Source organism: Oncorhynchus keta, unplaced genomic scaffold (assembly GCF_023373465.1).
Source record: "Oncorhynchus keta strain PuntledgeMale-10-30-2019 unplaced genomic scaffold, Oket_V2 Un_contig_2987_pilon_pilon, whole genome shotgun sequence".
NCBI lineage: Eukaryota > Metazoa > Chordata > Actinopteri > Salmoniformes > Salmonidae > Oncorhynchus > Oncorhynchus keta.
The window spans coordinates 15,001-27,146 of record NW_026286771.1 but is presented as its reverse complement, the minus strand read 5'-3'; the positions used below and the strand labels follow the sequence as shown (position 1 = coordinate 27,146).

The 12,146-nt window shown below is 45.0% G+C and overlaps 1 protein-coding gene across 1 annotated transcript in view; it reads right to left on the bottom strand.

Moving 5' to 3' along the window:
* Positions 1–6,685: 6,685 nt before the first annotated feature.
* The window catches only part of LOC127923450 (intermembrane lipid transfer protein VPS13B-like), a 19,194-nt gene continuing 13,733 nt past the window's right edge, over positions 6,686–12,146 (bottom strand). Inside the window, exons 4-5 of the mRNA XM_052507498.1 lie at positions 8,106–8,355; positions 6,686–7,577 (exon numbers count right to left, since the gene is read on the bottom strand). Coding sequence (XP_052363458.1) covers positions 7,329–7,577; positions 8,106–8,355 — 499 coding nt within the window. The 3' untranslated portion in view covers positions 6,686–7,328. The remainder of the gene's footprint in view (positions 7,578–8,105; positions 8,356–12,146) is intronic.

Here is a 12,146-nt window from a genome sequence, read left to right as displayed (position 1 = left end):
AGTCAGGATAACACTGAGCCCTAATGTCTCCTCCTAGTGGCCTAGTCAGGATAATACTGAGCCCTAATGTCTCCTCCTAGTCAGGATAATACTGAGCCCTAATGTCTCCTCCTAGTGGCCTAGTCAGGATAATACTGAGCCCTAATGTCTCCTCCTAGTCAGGATAATACTGAGCCCTAATGTCTCCTCCTCCTAGTCAGGATAATACTGAGCCCTAATGTCTCCTCCTAGTCAGGATAATACTGAGCCCTAATGTCTCCTCCTAGTCAGGATAATACTGAGCCCTAATGTCTCCTCCTAGTCAGGATAATACTGAACCCTAATGTCTCCTCCTAGGCCTAGTCAGGATAATACTGAGCCCTAATGTCTCCTCCTAGTCAGGATAATACTGAGCCCTAATGTCTCCTCCTAGTCAGGATAATACTGAGCCCTAATGTCTCCTCCTAGTGGCCTAGTCAGGATAATACTGAGCCCTAATGTCTCCTCCTAGTCAGGATAATACTGAGCCCTAATGTCTCCTCCTAGTCAGGATAATACTGAGCCCTAATGTCTCCTCCTAGTGGCCTAGTCAGGATAATACTGAGCCCTAATGTCTCCTCCTAGTGGCCTTGTCTCCTCCTAGGATAATACTGAGCCCTAATGTCTCCTCCTAGTCAGGATAACACTGAGCCCTAATGTCTCCTCCTAGTGGCCTAGTCAGGATAATACTGAGCCCTAATGTCTCCTCCTAGTCAGGATAATACTAAGCCCTAATGTCTCCTCCTAGTGGCCTAGTCAGGATAATACTGAGCCATAATGTCTCCTCCTAGTCAGGATAATACTGAGCCCTAATGTCTCCTCCTAGTGGCCTTGTCAGGATAATACTGAGCCCTAATGTCTCCTCCTAGTCAGGATAATACTGAGCCCTAATGTCTCCTCCTAGTCAGGATAATACTGAGCCCTAATGTCTCCTCCTAGTCAGGATAATACTGAACCCTAATGTCTCCTCCTATTGGCCTAGTCAGGATAATACTGAGCCCTAATGTCTCCTCCTAGTCAGGATAATACTGAACCCTAATGTCTCCTCCTAGTCAGGATAATACTGAGCCCTAATGTCTCCTCCTAGTGGCCTAGTCAGGATAATACTGAGCCCTAATGTCTCCTCCTAGTCAGGATAATACTGAGCCCTAATGTCTCCTCCTAGTCAGGATAATACTGAGCCCTAATGTCTCCTCCTAGTGGCCTAGTCAGAATAATACTGAGCCCTAATGTCTCCTCCTAGTGGCCTAGTCAGGATAACACTGAGCCCTAATGTCTCCTCCTAGTCAGGATAACACTGAGCCCTAATGTCCCCACCTAGTCAGGATAACACTGAGCCCTAATGTCTCCTCCTTGTCAGGATAATACTGAGCCCTAATGTCTCCTCCTAGTCAGGATAACACTGAGCCCTAATGTCCCCTCCTAGTCAGGATAACACTGAGCCCTAATGTCTCCTCCTAGTCAGGATAATACTGAGCCCTAATGTCTCCTCCTAGTCAGGATAATACTGAGCCCTAATGTCTCCTCCTAGTCAGGATAATACTGAGCCCTAATGTCTCCTCCTAGTGGCTTTGTCAGGATAATACTGAGCCCTAATGTCTCCTCCTAGTCAGGATAATACTGAGCCCTAATGTCTCCTCCTAGTCAGGATAATACTGAGCCCTAATGTCTCCTCCTAGTGGCCTTGTCAGGATAATACTGAGCCCTAATGTCTCCTCCTAGTCAGGATAACACTGAGCCCTAATGTCTCCTCCTAGTGGCCTAGTCAGGATAATACTGAGCCTAATGTCTCCTCCTAGTCAGGATAATACTGAGCCCTAATGTCTCCTCCTAGTGGCCTAGTCAGGATAATACTGAGCCCTAATGTCTCCTCCTAGTCAGGATAATACTAAGCCCTAATGTCTCCTCCTAGTCAGGATAATACTGAGCCCTAATGTCTCCTCCTAGTGGCCTAGTCAGGATAATACTGAGCCCTAATGTCTCCTCCTAGTCAGGATAATACTAAGCCCTAATGTCTCCTCCTAGTGGCCTAGTCAGGATAATACTGAGCCCTAATGTCTCCTCCTAGTCAGGATAATACTGAGCCCTAATGTCTCCTCCTAGTGGCCTTGTCAGGATAATACTGAGCCCTAATGTCTCCTCCTAGTCAGGATAATACTGAGCCCTAATGTCTCCTCCTAGTCAGGATAATACTGAGCCCTAATGTCTCCTCCTAGTCAGGATAATACTGAACCCTAATGTCTCCTCCTATTGGCCTAGTCAGGATAATACTGAGCCCTAATGTCTCCTCCTAGTCAGGATAATACTGAACCCTAATGTCTCCTCCTATTGGCCTAGTCAGGATAATACTGAGCCCTAATGTCTCCTCCTAGTGGCCTAGTCAGGATAATACTGAGCCCTAATGTCTCCTCCTAGTCAGGATAATACTGAGCCCTAATGTCTCCTCCTAGTCAGGATAATACTGAGCCCTAATGTCTCCTCCTAGTGGCCTAGTCAGGATAATACTGAGCCCTAATGTCTCCTCCTAGTGGCCTAGTCAGGATAACACTGAGCCCTAATGTCTCCTCCTAGTCAGGATAACACTGAGCCCTAATGTCTCCTCCTAGTCAGGATAATACTGAGCCCTAATGTCTCCTCCTAGTCAGGATAATACTGAGCCCTAATGTCTCCTCCTAGTCAGGATAACACTGAGCCCTAATGTCTCCTCCTAGTCAGGATAACACTGAGCCCTAATGTCTCCTCCTAGTCAGGATAACACTGAGCCCTAATGTCTCCTCCTAGTCAGGATAACACTGAGCCCTAATGTCCCCTCCTAGGCCTTTTCAGGATAACACTGAGCCCTAATGTCCCCTCCTATTGGCCTAGTCAGGATAACACTGAGCCCTAATGTCTCCTCCTAGTCAGGATAACACTGAGCCCTAATGTCCCCTCCTATTGGCCTTTTCAGGATAACACTGAGCCCTAATGTCCCTCCTATTGGCCTTGTCAGGATAACACTGAGCCCTAATGTCCCCTCCTATTGGCCTTTTCAGGATAATACTGAGCCCTAATGTCTCCTCCTAGTCAGGATAATACTGAGCCCTAATGTCTCCTCCTAGTCAGGATAATACTGAACCCTAATGTCTCCTCCTATTGGCCTAGTCAGGATAATACTGAGCCCTAATGTCTCCTCCTAGTCAGGATAATACTGAACCCTAATGTCTCCTCCTATTGGCCTAGTCAGGATAATACTGAGCCCTAATGTCTCCTCCTAGTGGCCTAGTCAGGATAATACTGAGCCCTAATGTCTCCTCCTAGTCAGGATAATACTGAGCCTAATGTCTCCTCCTAGTCAGGATAATACTGAGCCCTAATGTCTCCTCCTAGTGGCCTAGTCAGGATAATACTGAGCCCTAATGTCTCCTCCTAGTGGCCTAGTCAGGATAACACTGAGCCCTAATGTCTCCTCCTAGTCAGGATAACACTGAGCCCTAATGTCTCCTCCTAGTCAGGATAATACTGAGCCCTAATGTCTCCTCCTAGTCAGGATAATACTGAGCCCTAATGTCTCCTCCTAGTCAGGATAACACTGAGCCCTAATGTCTCCTCCTAGTCAGGATAACACTGAGCCCTAATGTCTCCTCCTAGTCAGGATAACACTGAGCCCTAATGTCTCCTCCTAGTCAGGATAACACTGAGCCCTAATGTCCCCTCCTATTGGCCTTTTCAGGATAACACTGAGCCCTAATGTCCCCTCCTATTGGCCTAGTCAGGATAACACTGAGCCCTAATGTCTCCTCCTAGTCAGGATAACACTGAGCCCTAATGTCTCCTCCTAGTCAGGATAATACTGAGTCCTAATGTCCCCTCCTATTGGCCTAGTCAGGATAACACTGAGCCCTAATGTCCCATCCTAGTGGCCTAGTCAGGATAACACTGAGCCCTAATGTCCCCTCCTATTGGCTGGCTATCCAACCCTGACCAATCTGTAGTAGATCCACTAACTGTAATAACCTGAGCAGGTATTATTGGTCGAGGGAACCACGTGACGTCACAACTTCAATATTTTTATTAGAATGTCATTTAATACAATATATTATCCATGTAGACCAGGGGGGTCCAACTCGTTCCACGGAGGGCCTGGGGTCGGCAGGTTTTTCCAATTAAGACCTAGACAACCAGGTGAGGGTGAGTTCTTTACTAATTAGTGACCTTTAATTCACCAATCAAGTACAAGGGGAGGAGGGAGAAACCCCTCAGACACTCGGCCCTCCGTGGAATGGGGTTGGACACATGATCCAGACCATCAAAAGCATTAGAGTACAAAAACAGTTTTTATATTCCATAAAGATGTGTTTTAACACAATTTATAACAAAGTAATGATCTTGGGAAACACGTGTTACGTCTTCTAGAAAACAAAAATACACTGAAAAGCAACAAATCCCACAACCATATTTTGGTGGACAGCTTGGATATGAACCATTTCTATATTCCTGAGCGTTCGTCTGACATGTTCGCCACCTGCACCACCTGCACCACCTGCACCACCGGCACCGTGACCCGGTCAGAGAGGCTCTCGGCATTAAGAGCTTTAAACAGCTCAGTTACTCAGGAATAAAGAGCTCGGAGACACTCTGTTAAGGACAATATGACGACGAGTGAAACGACATAATGGCAACCTATTCCCAACACAGGGGCCTATGGGGCCTGGGCTATAGTAGTGCACTATATAGGGATTAGGGTGGGTCCTGGGCTATAGTAGTGCACTATATAGGGATTAGGGTGGGTCCTGGTCTATAGTAGTGCACTATATAGGGATTAGGGTGGGTCCTGGTCTATAGTAGTGCACTATATAGGGATTAGGGCTCTGGTCTATAGTAGTGCACTATATAGGGATTAGGGTGGGTCCTGGGCTATAGTAGTGCACTATATAGGGATTAGGGTGGGTCCTGGGCTATAGTAGTGCACTATATAGGGATTAGGGTGGGTCCTGGTCTATAGTAGTGCACTATATAGGGATTAGGGTGGGTCCTGGTCTATAGTAGTGCACTATATAGGGATTAGGGTGGGTCCTGGTCTATAGTAGTGCACTATATAGGGATTAGGGTGGGTCCTGGGCTATAGTAGTGCACTATATAGGGATTAGGGTGGGTCCTAGTCTATAGTAGTGCACTATATAGGGATTAGGGTGGGTCCTGGGCTATAGTAGTGCACTATATAGGGATTAGGGTGGGTCCTAGTCTATAGTAGTGCACTATATAGGGATTAGGGTGGGGCCTGGGCTATAGTACTGCACTATATAGGGATTAGGGTGGGTCCTGGGCTATAGTAGTGCACTATATAGGGATTAGGGTGGGTCCTGGGCTATAGTAGTGCACTATATAGGGATTAGGGTGGGGCCTGGGCTATAGTAGTGCACTATATAGGGATTAGGGTGGGGCCTGGGCTATAGTAGTGCACTATATAGGGATTAGGGTGGGTCCTGGGCTATAGTAGTGCACTATATAGGGATTAGGGTGGGTCCTGGGCTACAGTAGTGCACTATATAGGGATTAGGGTGGGTCCTGGGCTATAGTAGTGCACTATATAGGGATTAGGGTGGGTCCTGGGCTATAGTAGTGCACTATATAGGGATTAGGGTGGGGCCTGGGCTATAGTAGTGCACTATATAGGGATTAGGGTGGGGCCTGGGCTATAGTAGTGCACTATATAGGGATTAGGGTGGGTCCTGGGCTATAGTAGTGCACTATATAGGGATTAGGGTGGGGCCTGGGCTATAGTAGTGCACTATATAGGGATTAGGGTGGGTCCTGGGCTATAGTAGTGCACTATATAGGGATTAGGGTGGGTCCTGGGCTATAGTAGTGCACTATATAGGGATTAGGGTGGGTCCTGGGCTATAGTAGTGCACTATATAGGGATTAGGGTGGGGCCTGGGCTATAGTAGTGCACTATATAGGGATTAGGGTGGGTCCTGGGCTATAGTAGTGCACTATATAGGGATTAGGGTGGGTCCTGGGCTATAGTAGTGCACTATATAGGGATTAGGGTGGGTCCTGGGCTATAGTAGTGCACTATATAGGGATTAGGGTGAGTCCTGGGCTATAGTAGTGCACTATATAGGGATTAGGGTGGCATTTGGAACGTACTGTAGCCCCTCCAGTCTCCTCAACAGTAGTGTTCATTGTCACAGGTGTTTTATTGAGATGTTTCAGAGTAAATCAAAGTTTAAACCCTCTGGTTCTATGAGAGGGTGCACTGTTTCATATTGCACAGTAAATTAAAGTTTAAACCCTCTGGTTCTGAGGATGTTCAACCTAAAGAGAGTTTAAACCCTGTGTTCTATGTGTGTGTGTGTTTCTGTACAGTGGACATTAAACTTAAAGGTGTTTGAGGATGTTCAGGGTCTCTGTAAAGGTGTGTGTACAGGTGTGTCTCTGTGTGTGTGGGTCTCTGTTAAGGTGTGTGTGTCAGGGTTCTGTTAAGGTGTGTGTGTACAGGTGTGTCAGGGTCTCTGTTCAGGTGAGTGTGTGTCAGGGTTCATCTCTAAAGGTGTGTGTGTCAGGGTCTCTGTTAAGGTGTGTGTGTCAGGGTCTCTGTTAAGGTGTGTGTGTGTACAGGTGTGTCTCTCTAAAGGTGTGTGTGTCAGGGTCTCTGTTAAGGTGTGTGTGTGTGTACAGGGTCTCTGTTAAGGTGTGTGTGTCAGGGTCTCTGTTAAGGTGTGTGTGTGTACAGGCGTGTCTCTCTAAAGGTGTGTGTGTCAGGGTCTCTGTTAAGGTGTGTGTGTGTACAGGTGTGTCTCTCTAAAGGTGTGTGTGTCAGGGTCTCTGTTCAGGTGTGTGTGTGTGAGTGTGTGTCATGGTCTCTGTTAAGGTGTGTGTGTCAGGGTCTCTGTTAAGGTGTGTGTGTGTGTCAGGGTCTCTGTTAAGGTGTGTGTGTCAGGGTCTCTGTTAAGGTGTGTGTGTACGAGTGTGTGTCAGGGTCTCTGTTAAGGTGTGTGTGTCAGGGTCTCTGTTAAGGTGTGTGTGTATGAGTGAGTATCAGGGTCTCTGTTAAGGTGTGTGTGTGTACAGGTGTGTCTCTCTAAAGGTGTGTGTGTCAGGGTCTCTGTTAAGGTGTGTGTGTGTACAGGCGTGTCTCTCTAAAGGTGTGTGTGTCAGGGTCTCTGTTAAGGTGTGTGTGTGTACAGGTGTGTCTCTCTAAAGGTGTGTGTGTCAGGGTCTCTGTTAAGGTGTGTGTGTGTACAGGCGTGTCTCTCTAAAGGTGTGTGTGTCAGGGTCTCTGTTAAGGTGTGTGTGTGTACAGGCGTGTCTCTCTAAAGGTGTGTGTGTCAGTGGAAGCCGATGCGCAGCGCCTTGTTCTTGACCACGGTGAACTTGGAGACGAACACGGCGGCGTGGGCGGGGCTGACCAGGTAACGGTAGGTCTTGGTGACGGTGGGCGGAGGCTCCGCCGGGGTGATGGGAGGAGCCTGCTGGAGGGACGAGGCCGACGGGGAGAGGAACGCAGACGCACGAGTCACATAGTCCACCAGGCGACCATACTGCTGCTCTGACAACCACTCCCTCCCACTGTCACCCTGGAGGGAGGAGGGGGGAGGAGGAGGAGGGAGGAGGGGGGGGGGGATAGGAGGGAGGAGGGGGGGGGAGGAGGGAGAAGGGGGGAGGGGGATAGGAGGGGAGGAGGGAAATAGATTAAGAGGTTTAGTGATGTTTCCTGCATGTTCTGAAATCTGAATATTTTTGTTCACTGTAGTTGGCCAAGGATAAAAACGTCTGCTGAATGACCATATGGTGATCACCCTCCACCTCCCTCACCTCTCCCATCCCTCACCCCCTCACCTCCCCCCCCACCCCTACCCTCACCCTCACAACCCTCACCCTCCCTCCCTCACCCTCCCCTCCCCTCACCCCTCCCCCCACCCTCCAACCCCTACCCTCCACTCCCTCCCTCCCTCCACTCCCTCACCCTCCCCACCCCCAACCCCCACCCTCCCCTCCCCCACCCTCCCCTCCCCCTACCCCTCACCCAACTCACAACCCCTACCATCCCTCACCTCACCCCTACCATCCCACCACCCCTACCTCACCCTCTCCTACCCCCCTACCTCTACATCGTTGGTGAGTCTCTGCTGCTGCAGCGTGAGGGTCAGCGCCCCCAGGTGGTGGGGGTCTTGTTGACAGGCCACCTCGGTGATGGGGAAGGCCTGCTGCTGTGTGTCTTCAGACAGACTGACCACAAACACCACCTCCCCTGTCAGCAGCAGACACCCAGCATGCTCCTGACCCGACCCGGACACGATCACCACCTCCAGGGACATGTGAACCTCTGGACGACCCAGGGACTGGAGCATCTTCCTGGGGAGTGGAGGGAGGAAGAGGAGACAGAGGTCAGCCGAAATATGAATTATACAAGATCCCATTAGACCACATGACCATAGGTGACCAGCGTGATATAACAGATCATATTGTATTGATGTGTAATGTATTCCTATGGGGTGTTGTTGATAGAATCATATTGTATTGGGTTTAATGTATTCCTATGGGGTGTATTGTATTGGGTGTAATGTATTCCTATGGGGTGTAATGTATTCCTATGGGGTGTAATGTATTCCTATGGGGTGTAATGTATTCCTATGGGGTGTAATGTATTCCTATGGGGTGTAATGTATTCCTATGGGGTGTAATGTATTCCTATGGGGTGTAATGTATTCCTATGGGGTGTTGTTGATAGAATCATATTGTATTGGGTGTAATGTATTCCTATGGGGTTTTGTTGATAGAATCATATTGTATTGGTGTGTAATGTATTCCTATGGGGTTTTGTTGATAGAATCATATTGTATTGGGTGTAATGTATTCCTATGGGGTGTAATGTATTCCTATGGGGTGTAATGTATTCCTATGGGGTGTAATGTATTCCTATGGGGTGTAATGTATTCCTATGGGGTTTAATGTATTCCTATGGGGTGTAATGTATTCCTATGGGGTGTAATGTATTCCTATGGGGTGTAATGTATTCCTATGGGGTGTTGTTGATAGAATCATATTGTATTGGGGTGTAATGTATTCCTATGGGGTTTAATGTATTCCTATGGGGTGTTGTTGATATAATCATATTGTATTGGGGTGTAATGTATTCCTATGGGGTGTTGTTGATATAATCATATTGTATTGGGGTGTAATGTATTCCTATGGGGTTTTGTTGATAGAATCATATTGTATTGGGGTGTAATGTATTCCTATGGGGTGTAATGTATTCCTATGGGGTGTAATGTATTCCTATGGGGTGTAATGTATTCCTATGGGGTGTTGTTGATAGAATCATATTGTATTGGGTGTAATGTATTCCTATGGGGTGTAATGTATTCCTATGGGGTGTAATGTATTCCTATGGGGTGTAATGTATTCCTATGGGGTGTTGTTGATAGAATCATATTGTATTGGGTTTAATGTATTCCTATGGGGTGTAATGTATTCCTATGGGGTTTTGTTGATAGAATCATATTGTATTGGGGTTTAATGTATTCCTATGGGGTGTAATGTATTCCTATGGGGTGTAATGTATTCCTATGGGGTTTTGTTGATAGAATCATATTGTATTGGGGTTTAATGTATTCCTATGGGGTGTAATGTATTCCTATGGGGTGTAATGTATTCCTATGGGGTTTTGTTGATAGAATCATATTGTATTGGGGTGTAATGTATTCCTATGGGGTTTTGTTGATAGAATCATATTGTATTGATGTGTAATGTATTCCTATGGGGTTTTGTTGATAGAATCATATTCCTATGGGGTGTAATGTATTCCTATGGGGTGTTGTCGATAGAATCATATTGTATTGGGTTTAATGTATTCCTATGGGGTTTTGTTGATAGAATCATATTGTATTGGGGTGTAATGTATTCCTATGGGGTTTTGTTGATAGAATCATATTGTATTGGGGTTTAATGTATTCCTATGGGGTTTTGTTGATAGAATCATATTGTATTGGGGTTTAATGTATTCCTATGGGGTGTTGTTGATAGAATCATATTGTATTGGGGTGTAATGTATTCCTATGGGGTGTAATGTATTCCTATGGGGTGTAATGTATTCCTATGGGGTGTTGTTGATAGAATCATATTGTATTGGGGTGTAATGTATTCCTATGGGGTGTTGTTGATAGAATCATATTGTATTGGGGTGTAATGTATTCCTATGGGGTGTAATGTATTCCTATGGGGTGTAATGTATTCCTATGGGGTGTTGTTGATATAATCATATTGTATTGGGGTTTAATGTATTCCTATGGGGTGTAATGTATTCCTATGGGGTGTAATGTATTCCTATGGGGTGTTGTTGATAGAATCATATTGTATTGGGTGTAATGTATTCCTATGGGGTGTAATGTATTCCTATGGGGTGTAATGTATTCCTATGGGGTGTAATGTATTCCTATGGGGTTTTGTTGATAGAATCATATTGTATTGGGTGTAATGTATTCCTATGGGGTGTAATGTATTCCTATGGGGTGTAATGTATTCCTATGGGGTGTAATGTATTCCTATGGGGTGTAATGTATTCCTATGGGGTGTAATGTATTCCTATGGGGTGTAATGTATTCCTATGGGGTGTTGTTGATAGAATCATATTGTATTGGGTGTAATGTATTCCTATGGGGTGTAATGTATTCCTATGGGGTGTAATGTATTCCTATGGGGTGTTGTTGATAGAATCATATTGTATTGGGGTGTAATGTATTCCTATGGGGTGTTGTTGATAGAATCATATTGTATTGGGTGTAATGTATTCCTATGGGGTGTTGTTGATAGAATCATATTGTATTGGGTGTAATGTATTCCTATGGGGTGTTGTTGATAGAATCATATTGTATTGGGTGTAATGTATTCCTATGGGGTGTAATGTATTCCTATGGGGTGTTGTTGATAGAATCATATTGTATTGGGGTGTAATGTATTCCTATGGGGTTTAATGTATTCCTATGGGGTGTTGTTGATATAATCATATTGTATTGGGGTGTAATGTATTCCTATGGGGTGTTGTTGATATAATCATATTGTATTGGGGTGTAATGTATTCCTATGGGGTTTTGTTGATAGAATCATATTGTATTGGGGTGTAATGTATTCCTATGGGGTGTAATGTATTCCTATGGGGTGTAATGTATTCCTATGGGGTGTAATGTATTCCTATGGGGTTTTGTTGATAGAATCATATTGTATTGGGTGTAATGTATTCCTATGGGGTGTAATGTATTCCTATGGGGTGTAATGTATTCCTATGGGGTGTTGTTGATAGAATCATATTGTATTGGGTTTAATGTATTCCTATGGGGTGTAATGTATTCCTATGGGGTTTTGTTGATAGAATCATATTGTATTGGGGTTTAATGTATTCCTATGGGGTGTAATGTATTCCTATGGGGTGTAATGTATTCCTATGGGGTTTTGTTGATAGAATCATATTGTATTGGGGTTTAATGTATTCCTATGGGGTGTAATGTATTCCTATGGGGTGTAATGTATTCCTATGGGGTTTTGTTGTAGAATCATATTGTATTGGGGTGTAATGTATTCCTATGGGGTTTTGTTGATAGAATCATATTGTATTGATGTGTAATGTATTCCTATGGGGTTTTGTTGATAGAATCATATTCCTATGGGGTGTAATGTATTCCTATGGGGTGTTGTCGATAGAATCATATTGTATTGGGTTTATGTATTCCTATATAGAATCATATTGTATTGGGGTGTAATGTATTCCTATGGGGTTTTGTTGATAGAATCATATTGTATTGGGGTTTAATGTATTCCTATGGGGTTTTGTTGATAGAATCATATTGTATTGGGGTTTAATGTATTCCTATGGGGTGTTGTTGATAGAATCATATTGTATTGGGGTGTAATGTATTCCTATGGGGTGTAATGTATTCCTATGGGGTGTAATGTATTCCTATGGGGTGTTGTTGATAGAATCATATTGTATTGGGGTGTAATGTATTCCTATGGGGTGTTGTTGATAGAATCATATTGTATTGGGGTGTAATGTATTCCTATGGGGTGTAATGTATTCCTATGGGGTGTAATGTATTCCTATGGGGTGTTGTTGATATAATCATATTGTATTGGGGTTTAATGTATTCCTA